Source organism: Salmo trutta, chromosome 15, assembly GCF_901001165.1.
Source record: "Salmo trutta chromosome 15, fSalTru1.1, whole genome shotgun sequence".
NCBI lineage: Eukaryota > Metazoa > Chordata > Actinopteri > Salmoniformes > Salmonidae > Salmo > Salmo trutta.
This window is the reverse complement of record NC_042971.1, coordinates 20,636,026-20,653,017: the sequence shown is the minus strand read 5'-3', so window position 1 is coordinate 20,653,017 and position 16,992 is coordinate 20,636,026. Positions and strand designations below refer to the sequence as shown.

Sequence of the window (16,992 nt, the reverse complement as noted above, 5' to 3'; positions counted from 1 at the left end):
AACAAAGCATCCTTCACTCATGCTGCCAAACATACCCTCGTAAAACTGACCATCCTACCAATCCTCGACTTCGGCGATGTCATTTACAAATTAGCCTCCAATACCCTACTCAACAAGCTGGATGCAGTCTATCACAGTGCCATCCGTTTTGTCACCAAAGCCCCATATACAACCCACCACTGCGACCTGTATGCTCTCGTTGGCTGGCCTTCACTTCATAATCGTCGCCAAACACATTGGCTCCAGGTCATCTACAAGACCCTGCTAGGTAAAGTCCCCCCTTATCTCCGCTCACTGGTCACCATAGCAGCACCCACCTGTAGCACGCGCTCCAGCAGGTATATCTCTCTGGTCACCCCTAAAGCCAACTCCTCCTTTGGTCGTCTCTCCTTCCAGTTCTCTGCTGCCAATGACTGGAACGAACTACAAAAATCTCTGAAACTGGAAACACTTATCTCCCTCACTAGCTTTAAGCACCAGCTGTCAGAGCAGCTCACAGATCACTGCACCTGTACATAGCCCATCTATAATTTAGCCCAAACTACTACCTCTTCCCCTACTGTATTTATTTATTTTATTTATTTTGCTCCTTTGCACCATATTATTTAGATTTGAACTTTGAACTTTCTTCAAACTACAAATCTACCATTCCAGTGTTTTTCTTGCTATACTTTATTTACTTTGCCACCATGGCATTTTTTTGCCTTTACCTCCCTTATCTCACATCATATATAGTCTTTTTTTTATTTATTTTTTCTCTACTGTATTATTGACTGTATGTTGTTTTACTCCATGTGTAACTCTGTGTTGTTGTATGTTGTCGAACTGCTTTGCTTTATCTTGGCCAGGTCGCAATTGTAAATGAGAACTTGTTCTCAACTTGCCTACCTGGTTAAATAAAGGTGAAATAAAAAAATAAATAAACTCACATCAAACATCTCCAATCCAAAATTAAATCTAGAATTGGCTTCCTATTTCGCAACAAAGCATCCTTCACTCATGCTGCCAAACATACCCTCGTAAAACTGACCATCCTACCGATCCTCGACTTCGGCGATGTCATTTACAAAATAGCCTCCAATTCCCTACTCAATAAACTGGATGCAGTCTATCACAGTGCCATCCGTTTTGTCACCAAAGCCCCACATACTACCCACCACTGCGACCTGTATGCTCTCGTTGGCTGGCCCTCGCTTCATACTCGTCGCCAAACCCACTGGCTCCAGGTCATCTACAAGACCCTGCTAGGTAAAGTCCCCCCTTATCTCAGCTCACTGGTCACCATAGCAGCACCCACCTGTAGCATGCGCTCCAGCAGGTATATCTCTCTGGTCACCCCCAAAGCCAATTCCTCCTTCGGCTGCCTCTCCTTCCAGTTCTCTGCTGCCAATGACTGGAACGAACTACAAAAATCTCTGAAACTGGAAACACTTCTCCCTGACTAGCTTTAAGTACCAGCTGTCAGAGCAGCTCACAGATCACTGCACCTGTACATAGCCCATCTATAATTTAGCCCAAACAACTACCTCTTCCCATTCTGTATTTATTTATTTATTTTGCTCCTTTGCACCCCATTATTTCTATTTCTACTTTGCACTTTCTTCCACTAGAAATCTACCATTCCAGTGTTTTACTTGCTATATTGTATTTACTTTGCCACCATGGCCTTTTTTGCCTTTACCTCCCTTATCTCACCTCATTTGCTCACATTGTATATAGACTTATTTTTCTACTGTATTATTGACTGTATGTTTGTTTTACTCCATGTGTTGTTGTATGTGTCGAACTGCTTTGCTTTATCTTGGCCAGGTCGCAATTGTAAATGAGAACTTGTTCTCAACTTGCCTACCTGGTTAAATAAAGGTAAAATAAAAAAATAAAACAATTAAATGTGAGTGTGTAAAAATGTGAGTGTGTAAAAAAAAAAAGTACTCCATATTTGGTATGATGCCACTTAAAGGTGATTCGGCCATTTAATAAAAATATATGCTCACATGCCCCCATCAATTCCATAGATGTTTAGCTAGGGGTGGCTAAAGTTAGCTGAAGTTAGTAATGGCTGTTTAAAGAATCCTGAACCAGAGATTACAGTTTCTCCTGGCCCATAGACTACTTTTAGGGTGAGGAACCATCTAACATCATATTGTAAAATAGTGAACTACTCCTTTAATGTCATTGCATTTCATAGGGCCCTGACTAAAGGTCTACTTTAACAAGACAAATGAAAATGCGTGAATGCCGTCAGTAGTGTCAGTGAGGCCAAAGGCAGTATTTCAATTGGATTTTGTCTCCTCGACAAATAATGCATTTATATAGCATTCTCACATTGATCTGAAATTCAATTCAACTTGATGACTTTATGAATGATACTGCTAGTACGTACAGAATGGTGTAGGATGTACACCCACTTTAGAATGGCTCCACTACTGTACTTGTTGATTCAGAGTTAAAGTAAAAGACCTTCAGGTACTGCACCTGAGGATAAACATACACCGATCAATAAACATACACCATACTCTCATATACTCATATCAATCAATATATCATATCAAAGTATCAATGAATATTGAGCACCAACATACTGCTTTGGAAAAATACACACACAGTAGCCTATACACTGAGTATGTCAAACATTAGGAACACCTTCCTAATATTGAGTCCCCCCAGCAGCGTTGCAGTTCTTGGCACAAATCAGTGTACCTGGCACCTACTACCATATCCAGTTCAAAAGGCATTTCAATCTTTGTCTTGCCCCTTCACCCTCTGAATGACACACATACACAATCCATGTTTCAATTGTCTCAAGGCTTAAAAATCTTTCTTTAACCTGTTTCCTCCCCTTCATCTACACTGACTGAAGTGGATTTAACAAGTGACATCAATAAGGCATCATAGCTTTCACCTGGATTCACCTGGTCAGTCTTTGTCATGGAAAGAGCAGGTGTCCTTAATGTTTTGTATACTTAGTGTATATCACCATATGCTAACTTTGACATTTCCCAGTTATTCTGTAGGTCTGGATGGATGAAATGAGAGGAAACGATTTGGTGTCAATCAGTGCAAAGATCATTTAACAAATATTCAACATAGGGAGGGAAGTTCAAGGTTGAAACTAACTTTATGTACCACATCTACACAAACACAAATAGGGAAAGGAACAACCCTGGGCCAGTAAGATCAGACTAGGTTGACTTTTCTAGTCTTATGGACCAAAGCACTCAACAGTTTATTGATTATTTGTTTAATTGAGTCAGACGTGTTAGTGTTGGGCTAGAACAAAATGTGCAGGCTGGGAATGGCCCAGTCTGGACTGAAATTGAAAACCTCTGATTTAAACTCACAGAAGGATAAAAGTGCCTGGCAGACGATTTTCAGGTTGCATAATCATTCAACCATGCTCTGGATAATTAAGTAAAAGTAATGTCACTGTATTTTACAGCTCCAGAAATAGTCTTATTCTACAGAAATTACAGAAACAAGGGTATGCTCTGTGACTTGTAAAACCTGAAATGTGCCACAATATATAGAAGGAATAAATCTACACCGGTGGTTTAACCTCTCTGGGCTATGTGGGACGATTTCGTCCCACCTACGTAACAGCCACTTCAATCCAGTGGCGCGATTTTTGAATCGTTAGAAATGCTATAACTTCAATTTCTCAAACATATGACTATTTCACAGCTATTTAAAGACAAGAATCTCGTTAATCTAACCCCACTGTCCGATTTCAAAAAGGCTTTACAACAAAAGCAAAACATTAGATTATGTCAGCAGAGTACCCAGCCAGAAATAATCACACAGCCATTTTTCAAGCTAGCATATCATGTCACATAAACCCAAACCATATCTAAATGCAGCACTAACCTTTGATGATCTTCATCAGATGACACACCTAGGACATTGTGTTATACAATACATGCATGTCTGTTCAATCAAGTTCATATTTATATCAAAAACCAGCTTTTTACATTAGCATGTGACGTTCAGAACTAGCATTCCCACCGAACACTTCCGGTGATTTTACTAAATTACTCACGATAAACGTTCACAAAAAGCATAACAATTATTTTAAGAATTATAGATACATTACCCCTCTATGCACTCGATATGTCCGATTTTAAAATAGCTTTTCGGATGAAGCACATTTTGCAATAATCTAAGTACATAGCCCGGCATTACAGGGCTAGCTATTTAGATACCCACCCAGTTCAGCCTCCACCAAAATCACATTTCCTATAAGAAAAATGTTCTTACCTTGCTTGTTCTTCATCAGAATACACTGCCAGGACTTCTACTTCAATAACAAATGTTGGTTTGGTCCCAAATAATCCATCGTTATGTTCCAACAGCGACGTTTTGTTCGTGAGTTCTAGAATGCTTCTTCGCGGTGTCGCGCATGGCGCATTGGCGTGTCAAAAATGTCTAAATATTCCATTACCGTACTTCGAAGCATGTCAACCGCTGTTTAAAACCAATTTTTATGCCATTTATGTCATAGAGAAGTGTTAATATTCCGACCGGGAGTATGCATTGAGCCTAAACAGCCGAATAAAATTTCTCCTCAGAAGCGACTCATGCACGCGCATCATTGAAAGGTCCTCCGAGCATCCACTTACAAAAGGCGATAATATATTTCAACCTGAGGTTCCCTCGTAAACCTTCAGTTATTTCGCGGGCTCTGAGAGCCTATTGGAGCCCTGGGAAATGTCACGTTACAGCTAAGATCCTTACTTTTCAATAAAAAGAGGTAAGACGCACGACTCCTTGTCAGACAGGGTACTTCCTGCTTGAAGCCTTGTCAGGTTTTTGCCTGCCATAGGAGTTCTGTTATACTCACAGACACCATTCAAACAGTTTTAGAAAATTCAGAGTGTTTTCTATCCAAACCTGAACAATAATATGCATATTCTAGCTTCTGAGTTGGTGTAGGAGGCAGTTAAAAATGGGAACATATTTTTTCCAAAAATTCTCAATACTGCCCCCTATACCAAAGAGGTTAACATGCCGTACCCAAGCTAAAAGTCTGACTCTCACAGGCATTGTGTCAAGTCCAGTCCTTATATCCTTTTCACACAACTGAATCGAGCTGAGCTCTACAGCACTGGCCTGGTTATACATCCACTGTAGTTAATGGAACAGTGCTAGTAAAGGACAATGTGAAAACAAAAATATCCAGGCCAGCACAGTATAGTATGATAGCGTGAGAAGAGTATTTGACAATTATGTGATGCCAATAGTGGGAAAGAATTGGTTGGGTTTGGTGTAGGATAGTTAGGGTTTAGTGAGGGTTTAGTTAGGGTTTGTTCACTCCACAGGGGACATTGAGAGTTGGTTTGGGTTGGTGTAGGCTGCTGGTCGGGGTTTAGTAAGGATTTGATTAGGGGCTATCCATTCCACAGGGTCCAGTGGGAGTTGGTTGGGGATGGTGTAGGCTGGTTAGAGTTTGGTTTTGGTTTGTCAACACACCACATGAGAAAAATTGACATATATTCTGATTGCTGTAGGCTGGTTAGGGTTTGTACAGTGTGAGTCGGTGCCTTACCTTCTTATACCTGGGGATGGGGAGCTGTTCCCCAGGACCATGCAGAGAGAGAGGAATGCATGCAAGAGAGTAAGGTGCAGGAAGAGGAACAGAAAAAAACATTAACCTTAGAAATCAAGAGAAAAATAACCACAGCTTGCCTTTGAAGAAACAGAAGAAAGGGAGAGTGGAAAAGTGAGAAAATTGTCTGACCTTTTTTAAAACAAAAAATACATAAAGCAAAAATAAGTGTTTGGAAACACAATAATAACCGAGACGGAATATGAAAAGTGTGGCAAAATGAAATGTAAGTTTGTATTTCATGGTGAGTTACTGGAAAGTTTGACACGTTTGAAACATTGTTGACATTGGAACTTATTGTTTGCACTTGTCAAATGGATTAAGGTGGCCTTGCAAAGCTTTTTCAATAGAAATTTCCAAATCCCGTTTTACAAGAAAAGTTTGAGACACAATGTGCCACTCATATAATTCAGTCAGTCAGTTACATACATATAAATAACTGTTGCATCAAAGGCTAAACAAATAATGAGAATTAGTATAATTTCAATAAAAAAGTACAAAATTATTATGGTGCCTGGAGGTTCAAATAAACATCCATTTAGCCACATATCCAAATTTAATGATTCGTTAATTAACTGTTTTAGGGGGCGGTGTGCAGGAGTTGAGGCAGGGGAGAAACAGTTCCCCTAATAGAGCTCAAGAAGTCAAAACTGATGAAGATAGGGCAGAGTAAATAAGATTATTGACTGCCTCACAATCAGTTCTTTCTACATGCTATACATTCTTTCTACAAGCTATACTCATTGAACTCAGAATCAATCTATCATCAGTGCTTAAACAAATGGGCAGATTTGTATATTGCTCAGTCGACTTCGAAATAGACTAGTTGTACTTGGTGAATTCCAATGTTGTACTGACCCTTTCATCACAAGAGACTTATGTGGGAGACTTGATTGTTTCTGTTCTCAAGTCACGTCCGCAATACAGTATATTCAATCGTAAACATTGGTGACAGCAATGGCACCCTGACCTGCAACACACATCTATAGTACCCTCCAAGCTCATCATTATGCTTGAGGCCCTGGGTCTGAACCCCTCCCTGTGCAACTGGGTCCTGGACTTCCTGACGGGCTGCCACCAGGTGTTGAAGGTAGGAAACAACACCCCCACTTCACTGATCCTCAACACTGGGGCTCCACAAGGGTGCGTGCTCAGCCCCCTCCTGTTCACCCATGACTATATGGCCACGCATGCCTCCAACTCAATCATCAAGTTTGCGGACGACACAACAGTAGTTGGCTTGATTACCAACAATGACGAGACAGCCTACAGGGAGGAGGTGAGGACCTTGGGAGTGTGGCGTCAAGAAAATAACCTCTCACTCAACATCAACAAAACAAAGGAGCTGATTGTGGACTTCATGAAACAGCAGAGGGAGCACCCCCCTATCCACATTGACGGGACCGCAGTGGAAAAGGTGGAAAGCTTCAAGTTCCTCGGCGTACACGTCACTGACAAAATTAAATGGTCCACCCACACAGACAGTGTGGTGAAGAAGGCGCCTCTTCAACTTCAGGAGGCTAAAGAAATTTGTCTTGGCACCTAAAACCCTCACAATAATTTACAGATGCACAATTGAGAGCATACTGTCGGGCTGTATCACCACCTGGTACGGCAACTGCACCATCCGCAACCGCAGGGCTCTCATCACTAGGGGCAAACTACCTGCCCTGCAGGACACCAACAGCACCTGATGTCACAGGAAGGGCAAAAAGATCATCAAGGACAACAACCACCGGAGCCACTGCCTGTTCACCCCGCTATCATCCAGAAGGCGAGGTCAGTACAGGTGCATCAAAGCTGGGACCGAGAGACTGAAAAACAGCTTCTAGCTCAAGGCCATCAGATTGTAAATAGCCATCACTAGCACATTAGAGAATGCTGCCCTATGTACATAGACTTGAAATCACTGGCCACTTTAATAATTTGAACACTAGCGCCTTTAATAATGTTTACATATTTTGCATTACACATCTCATATGTATATACTGTATTCTATTGTACTGTATCTTAGTCTATGCCGCTCTGACATTGCTCGTCCAAATATTTATATATTCTTAATTCCATTCCTTTACTTTAGATGTGTGTATTGTATGTATTGTTGTGAAATTGTTAGGCCGTAGACACCGGCCGTAGACACCTGAAACCCCACCTATTTAAGGAATTCCTTAAATAGGTGGGTTAGAAGGACATAGTAATCCTTCTAACCCCCCCCCAAAAAAAGATATAGATGTACTTTTGTAAAGTGGTTGTTCCACTGGATATCAGAAGGTGAATGCACCAATTTGTAAGTCGCTCTGGATAAGAGCGTCTGCTAAATGACGTAAATGTAATGTAAAATGTTAGATAGCAAAATGCTTGTTTCTCTACACCCGCAATAACATCTGCATGTGACCAACAACATTTGATTTGAAGAGCAAGAGCAAGAGGCTAGAGTGTATTGATTGGTGCATTTGAAACATATAGAAAACATGGAGGCCTTGGAGGAGATCCAGAAAAATGCCACATACCCAGAGATCAGGTGCATTAACATTATTGGTCTTACTTGAACTAAGGTAAAATCCCTGAAATGAGAGATGTTTGTTGTTGTAAATGTGACATTCCGATTTGCGGTTATGCCCGTGCCATTATCTGTTCTGTAATTCCCTGTAATCCGTTGTGTTCCCTCCCGAAGAGCAATCCCCTCCTCCCTGACTGGCTTCCATAATGCTTCACTACCGAACTGGGCCTTCGTTCATTTGTGACAACTTCCGATAAGATTTTATACCAACACCCGCTGCAACCACTGCCCTGGAATCATACTCACCACCATCAACATCTCAGGGTTGCTCTCTCGCCAATTCCCAGGACATCAACTCTCTCTCTTTCCCCTCCCCCCCATCTCTTTCTTCCTCCCTCTCTCTCAGCTCCACAGTCTTGTAGACCATGAGTGTGTCCAGAGCACTCAGTCAAATCTCCTATGAGGCAGCTGGCCAGTATGTGTGAGTGAAACCAACCAAAAGCGAGGGAGGGGAGGATGAAGTGGAACCAATAAGCTCTGTCCATCTGTGCTACCGAGTGGCCATGGCCCCATCTGGCTTACTGTCAGGACTGATAGCGGCTCGAGATGTCCACCTTATCTACACAGGAGGTGGGGTTCCCTCTCTCCACTGACAGTGGCTATTTCGGTCTTCCCCACTCCCCACTGTGCCTCCCAGACCTCCTGGTGGGAGTGTTGGGAGAGCCAGGCACCGGTTGTGCACATGCTCCAGCTTAAATCAATTTGCAGACGAATTCAAAGGACCCCGAATGTACACATTTTTGGCGTGTGAGCTATTACCCTCGCTGGCTTCAGGGGTTGGAACTGGTTTAGGGAACAGAACCGGATTATTTTCGAGGAACAGAATCAGAACAGGGAACTAAAGTGATCAATAAAAAATGAAAATGCTTTGAGTGAGAGTTCTAACTGGTGTGGCCAGTGGCCACATACCTCTCCAAAGTGTGCACAGTTCCTAAGTAATTTTAATGTGCTTTTAGCACTCAAAGAAGAGTCTTCAACTATAACATGCTTTTTTTGTTCTACTAGCTGTGCCATCAAGAAACTAAAGCTAGCACACTTGTATTTGTTTTGTTTGGAACTAGAGTTGCAAAATTCCGGGAACATTCAATAAATTCCCTGGTTTTCCTGAACTCCTGGTTGGAGGACTCTGAATTACCTGCTTATTCATTCCTGATTCCGAGATGCCTCACCTGGGATTTTGGGGAAATCAGGGAATTTATTGAAAGTGCCTGGAATTTTGCAACACTTTTAGGAACAGCCCTGCATCTCCGCCTTTATACAATTACTGTTGTTGTTTACACAATCCAAAAATGGTCCATTATAAATCGCAATCTGGGTCAGGTGGGTATAATTTGTCAACATGCCTAGCTAAATTATAAAGTACGATTATGATCTTACAGTGTTATTCTTTCACAAGACAATTCAGAGAAGCATAATGTAATTTTGGTGCGCAAAGAATGGACTCATGAGACAAGTTCCCTCTAAGCTGCATGTGGGCTTAGAAATATCAGCATGCTCAGAGAAGCACAAGATTGAATTTCACTCATCATTCTAGAGTTTTCCCCATTAGTTAACACTATCCGAACACACTTTATATAGCCAAATTTGACTTTGCAGCTGGCCCATCTAGTGGGAATGGCTCAGGTCTGCCTCCAGGACAAGAATAATTCCATAAACGTCAACCTGCGGAGATTTGTTCTTACCTCTTCGATTCTTTGAGCTGGAATCCTTAATTGGTGAAACTGCCACGTCCGTTTGGGATGTGACAACAACAAAGAAGCTACTGTAAACAATGAACACTTTTTTCCCCTCTGACATCATTGCACTTGTGAAAGAACAGCTGAATATGTACTCCCCCCCAAAAAATGAGACATGCTGCCAGAGGCTCATTCACTGGGATGAACAGTGGCGCTGTTTTCCCTAATGGGGATTTGATCTTTAGGATGCAAATGACGGAGAGGAATTGACTTTGACTTACTGAGATGCAGCAAAATACCATCTCATCTGATACACACTGGGAGACAGAGACCGTGCGAGTCCCCTCGCCTCCACATTTGTCCCTCAGTCTGGCAGTGGGAAAGGGAAAGGGGATGCCTAGTCAATTTTATAACTGAATGCATTCAACCGAAATGTGTCTTCCACATTTAACCCTCTGAGTCAGAGAGGTGCTGGGGCTGCCTTAATCGGCGTCCACGTCATCGGCGCCCGGGGAGCAGTTGATGTTCGGGGTTAACTGCAGAACGGCAGATTTTTTCACCTTACTGGCTCATGGATTCGAACTAGCGACCGTTCAGTTACTGGCCCAACGCTTCTAACCAGTCTGCAAATAGCTGCCATCAATCAATGCAGGCTGGCCTGCCAGGAGCGCCCACTCTACTGCACACTGCCATGTCCCTCAGCTGCGCGCTCCCTTCTGTGCCATTCATCCACCCAGACCGATAGACAGAGCTACGAGCACAGAGGGCACCCAAGCCTGTTGGAGGGGCTTCTTTGCCTCAGTGTTACTTTACACAAAGCAAGAATCTTCAAGTAACAATTGTAGACAATAACACTCCATGACTGTGAAGAATGGCTCGGGTCTGCCTTTAAGAGCATGCTTCTGTTAGCTGCAGTGGCTTTTGTTGATGTTGAAAAGGAGGCTCCATTGTGGACAGCATACCACGTCATGTCAAGTACCAAGCAGAGAAAATGAACAACGCAACCATGTCATTAACAGAGCGTTTTCTTTGGAGGAGTGCTTCCTAATGTTGAGACAATGTTATGTTCAACTGCAATTCACTTTAGCAAACTATTGCAGCCATGGGAAATCTAACCAAATCAATAAATATCTGACATACAATCTGACTTCTGGGTGCCATTTGGAAAATAAATGTACTTAAGAAAATAGTACCACCCCATGCAGTATCTTAGATTAAGTAAGAATGAGCAAATATATGCAACAATGCCTTTATATAGTCCAACAACATCTAACATGATAACTACAAAAATCAGTCTTGGCATATTGAACGCCGACTCTTGCCAGAGCGTGGGTGATTTTTCATCAACACAGCAATAGTAAACTTACTTGCTCTATGAATTGCTCAGCATTAAGGGGGGGGGAGTAGTGGTGTACCCTGAGGAGGGTTGGTGAGTTTCACACAAAGGTAGGCTGATGACCTACATCCCTGACTTAGCAGGCTATGAGTGCTCTGTGCTGGCTATGAGATGACTTAGCTGGCTATGAGTGCTCTGTGCTGGCTATGAGATGACTTAGCAGGCTATGAGTGCTCTGTGCTGGCTATGAGATGACTTAGCTGGCTATGAGTGCTCTGTGCTGGCTATGAGATGACTTAGCAGGCTATGAGTGCTCTGTGGAATAGGACCAATAACTTTCTGTTGATTACCTCCTGGTGATTTTTATTCCGGGCTCTGTTCTCTCACTTTGTTTTGCATGATTAAAGAAACATATGACTTTTTCAGTACTCTGTGTTCTTGGCAGAAATGCATCAATCATGTAGATAATTATTGACCATGTACAGTGCCTTCAGAAAGTATTCACAGCCCTAGACTTTTTCCATATTTTCTTGTGTTACAGCCTGAATTTGAAATTGATTAAATTGAGATTTTGTTTCACTGACATACATATAGAACCCCATTATGTCAAAGTGGAATCATGTTTTTAGAAATATTTACAAATGAATTAAAAACGAAAGCTGAAATGTCTTGAGTCAATAAGTATTTAACCCTTTTGTTATGGCAAGCCTAAAGAAGTTCAGGAGTAAAAATTTGCTCAACAAGTCACATAATAAGTTGTATGGACTCACTTTGTGTGCAATGAGTAAGGGATAATCAACGAGGGGCTATGCTTTCTATGGAAAATAATGAATGACGTGGAAAGTGTGTTCCACCGCACGCTCGCGGAGTCGAACCGACTTTCCAAGGAGTTGCATTATTTTCCAGAGAAAGCAATAAAGCCCCGAGTCGATTATCCCTTGTATACCATGGTTATAATTTGCCGGTATAAATGTGTTCCAACATCCACAGACTTTCTAATTTAGCTAACCAAACAATCAGTCCTAGTTTATGTTGAATTATGAAAATCTAATTCAACAATGCCAATAATGTTTTCAATTTGACTTTTGCTTTCAAAAGCAGCTCAAACATCGAACACGTAAGAATGAACTATAGCCATTGAATTATACAGTGCAAATATACTTTGAGTTATAGGGAAATAATACTCTACAAAGCCCTTCAAGCCAATCAGAAACAAGTATTCAACAATGCCATGGTATAATATTGTTTAACATGATTAACAATAACTACCTCATCTCTGTACCCCACACATACAATTATCTGTAAGGTTCCTCAGTCAAGCAGAGCATTTCAAACACAGATTCAACCACAAAGATCAGGGACGTTTTCCAATGCTTCGCAAAGAAGGGCACCTATTGGTAGATGGGTAAAAACAAAAAGCAGACATTGAATATTCCTTTGAGAATGGTGAAATTATTAATTACACAACAACATTGTAGTTACTCCACATTACTAATGTAAATGACAGAGTGAAAAGAAGGAAGCCAGTACAGAATACATTTTTTTCGAAACATGCATTCTGTTTGCAATAAGGCACTTAAGTAAAACAAAAACAAAAATGTGGCAAAGAAATTACCTTTAAGTCCTGAATGCAAAGCGATATGTTTGGGGCAAATCCAACAAAAAACATCACTGAGTACCACTCTTCATATTTTCAAGCATGGTGGTGGCTGCATCATATTATGGGTATGATTGTCATCGGCTAGGACTAGGGAGTTTTTTATTTCAAGAAACAAACTGAATGTTCTTGAGTGGCCTACTTACAGTTTTTACTTAAATTAGCTTGAAAATCTATGGCAAGACTTGAAAATGACTGTCTAGCAATGGTCAACAACCAACTTGACAGAGTTTTTTTTTTTATGTACCTTTAACTAGGCAAGTCAGTAAAGAACAAATTCTTATTTTCAATGACAGCCTAGGAACAGTGGGTTAACTGCCTTGTTAACTGCCAGTATGGCTCTGGGCTGGCAGGGTAAATCTGTCCCAGATGGCCCGAATAACTGAATTATATGTGAGGCAGAATTTTGTCTGTTACAACAAGGAAGTCATAAAGGTGCAATTTCCCCACCACCAATGAACAAACAGCAGAGCTTTTATAAGGCTGCATTTTACTTTTTAAATCTTTTTGGCATGTGTTTTTATTTACATTTTTTGTTCCAGTTATGTTAATTGATGATGTGGGACCTGTTACTCTTAAAAACTTTAAACCTTGCAGTAATTGCAACAGTGAAAGAAAACCACCAGAAATCCCTTCTGAGCAAACCACCGAAACACCTCACTTTTTGGGGTGATCATCACTGCCACCTCCCTCTCTTTGAGGCTAGCCCTAGGATGAGGGAGCCAGAAAAGTCACCAGGAGCTCCCTGGACTGGGGCTTCACTAGGCCGTTGCCAGGTACCAGAGCAGAGGAAGCCTGCTGCCCATTATGACACATGGGGTTTTGTGTAGAGCCTTGCACTGACTGAAAACAGCTGGAGAAGCTGAAATCCCAAGGGGAGTCACTAACCAAAGGCCCAATCTGGCAACTCAGACTGGCATGTTTGGTAGGGAGAGACCAGGGTGAAAGAGGGAGGTACTTTTTAAAATTGTCCTATCAAACCAAACATTTTAGTTTTTTTGTTGCAAAACATTTCGCTACAGTTTGTCCTGCTGAACGCGGCCCTAGTGTTTTACCCAATAAATGAATGGGAGTTTATATAAACTCAGCTAAAAAAGAAACATCCCTTTTTCAGGACCTTGTTTTTCAAAGATAATTCGTAAATATCCAAAATAACTTCACAGATCTTCATTGTAAAGGGTTTAACCACTGTTTCCTATGTTTGTTCAATGAACCATAAACAATTAATGACCAGTTGTGTCTAAGACACTAACAGCTTACAGACGGTGGGCAATTAAGATCACAGTTATGAAAACTTAGGACACTAAAGAGGTCTTTCCAATGACTCTGAAAAACATCAAAAGAAAGATGCACAGGCTCATCTGCGTGGACGTGCCTTAGGCATGCTGCAAGGAGGCATGAGGACAGGGTAATAAATTGCAATGTCCATACTGTGAGACGCCTAAGACAGCGCTACAGGGAGACAGGACGGACAGCTGATCGTACATCCGAACATAACACCTGCTGGACAGGTACAGGATGGCAACAACAACTGCCCGAGTTACACCAGGAATGCACAATCCCTCCATCAGTGCTCAAACTGTCCGCAATAGGCTGAGAGAGGCTGGACTGAGGGCTTGTAGGCCTGTTGTAAGGCAGGTCCTCACCAGACATCACCAGCAACAACATCGCCTATGGGCACAAACCCACCGTCGCTGGACCAGATAGGACTGGTAAAAAGTGCTCTTCACTGACGAATCGTGGTTTGTCTCATCAGGGGTGATGGTCGGATTCGTGTTTATCGTCAAAGGAATGAGCGTTACACCGAGGCCTGTACTCTGGAGCGGGATTGATTTGGAGGCGGCAGGTCCGTCATGGTCTGGGGCGATGTGTCACAGCATCATCGGACTGAGCTTGTTGTCATTGCAGGCAATCTCAACGCTGTGCGTTACAGAGAAGACATCCTCCTCCCTCATGTGGTACCCTTCCTGCAGGCTCATCCTGACATGACCCTCCAGCATGACAATGCCACCAGCCATACTGCTCGTTCTGTGTGTGATTTCCTGCAAGACAGGAATGTCATTGTTCTGCCATGGCCAGCAAAGAGCCTGGATCTCAATTCCATTGAGCATGTCTGGGACCAGTTGGATTGGAGGGTGAGGGCTAGGGCCAGGGCCATTCCTCCAATAAATGTCCGGGAACTTGCAGGTGCCTTGGTGGAAGAGTGGGGTAACATCTCACAGCAAGAACTGGCAAATCTGGTGCAGTCCATGAGGAGGAGATGCAGTGCAGTACTTAATGGCCACACCAGATACTGACTGTTACTTTTGATTTTGACTGCCCCTTTGTTCAGGGACACATTATTCCATTTCTGTTAGTCACGTCTGTGGAACTTGTTCAGTTTGTCTCAGTTGTTGAATCTTGTTAAATTCATACAAATATTTACACGTTAAGTTTGCTAAAAATAAACACAGTTGACAGTGAGAGGACGTTTCTTCTTTTGCTGAGTGTATGTAGTGTGCGACTATTTGTTTTTATAGCTTACAGTTTATTTGCCGTTAGTCAGCACCTCTACACTAAATCATTTTCTTTGACTACCTTTGTGACTTAACATATTTTCTTGGGGAATAGAAGGGGTTGTTCATGGAAGAAGAACAAGAAGGTGTTGCTCTCAGATCAGCCAGCTGGTTGTCTTTGAGGAAAAGAGGGTATGTGAAAGAAGTGTCTGAACTGACTCCTTGGCTGGCACTCCTCCCCCAAGCCAACCAATGTGGATCCGGCTGGATTAATTGGACTTAATAAGATAACCATGAGCAAGGTGGAAAAGGAAAATTGCCACTGCAACTTCGAGTGTAGAGGGAAAAGATAGCAGAGGCTCTGCCTTTTTCCCTACCTTGTTAATTTGGAAGAAGATGTCATTTGTTTGGGGGTGGAAATTATGCAGTATTCAGTACAAAATCTTGATTTCAGACTTTCCTCTTGAGCCACCTGAGCCTCTGCATTCAGGCATCCTGTCTTGCCTATTGCAGACCATGCCATGACATCGGTAACAGAAAATCAATTTGAAATCATTAACCGGTAAATGTCACACAGAATATGGGTGAGCAATAGAGGGGAAGAAATATCTGAAATGTCTACAGATGTTTCCGCTTTGTCCTAGAGCCCAGTGAGCTACTGAGCCCAAAAAGTAATCTTCATCTTCAAGAGGAAAAAAACGAAACACAGTTTAAACAACACAGTGAGGGAAAACGCTTTGTATCTCAGACATGAAGAGATTTCCCTTCTTGGGGAGGATTTGTGTGTGTGCGTGAGAAAGTGTTTTTGTATGGGTTTGTGTTGTCATGTATTCATGTGTGTGTGTGCGCGCACTTTGAAGTGTGTGTGTACTGCTGTGAAGACAGACCAAAGGCTTGGTCTGGATCAAGAGTAGAGTGGACAGCAGCATGTGCTACCAGCAGCTTGTTATCAGGGGAAATACCCTTCACACAACCACAGAGAAGCAAGCAGCAGAGAACATACGCACAAGCACACACGCACACACACATGCATACATAACATCTACATTGCATTAGGAAAGTATTCGGACCCCTTTTTCCACATTTTGTTACATTACAGCCTTATTCTAAAATGGATTAAATTGTTTTTTCCCCTCATCAATCTACATACAATACCCCGTAATGACAAAGCAAAAACAGGTTTTTAGAAATGTTTGCAAACATATTAGACTTCTGAAACTTTACTCAGTACTTTGTTGAAGCAACTTTGGCAGCGATTACAGCCTCTAGTCTTCTTGGGTATGACGCTACAAGCTTGGCACACCTGTATTTTGGGAGAATATCCCATTCTTCTCTGCGTATCCTCTCAAGCTCTGTCAGGTTGGATGGGGGCATCGCTGCACAGCTAATTTCAGGTCTCTCCAGAGATGTTCGATCGGGTTCAAGTCCGGGCTCTGGTTGGGCACTCAAGGACATTCAAAGACTTGTCCCGAAGTAGCCAAAAGTCACCTAAAGGACTCTCAGACCATGAGAAACAAGATTCTCTGGTCTGATGACCAAGATTGAAATCTTTGGCCTGAATGCCAAGCGTCACGGCTGAAGGAAACCAGGCGCCGCTCATCACCTGGCCAATACCATCCCTATGGTGACACATGGTGGTGGCTGCATCATGCTGTTGGGATGTTTT

General features: G+C 42.2%; 1 protein-coding gene across 2 annotated transcripts in view; it reads right to left on the bottom strand.

Annotated features, from left to right (window-relative positions):
• LOC115148600 (double C2-like domain-containing protein beta) overlaps window positions 1-16,992 on the bottom strand; it is a 363,678-nt gene that overhangs the window by 98,918 nt on the left and 247,768 nt on the right. The window contains exon 12 of one of the 2 annotated variants that reach the window (XM_029690640.1): window positions 5,543-5,566. The exons of the other annotated variant lie outside the window; for it this stretch is intronic. Within the exon in view, the coding sequence (XP_029546500.1) occupies window positions 5,543-5,566 (24 nt within the window). The remainder of the gene's footprint in view (window positions 1-5,542; window positions 5,567-16,992) is intronic. 2 annotated transcript variants of the gene reach the window in all.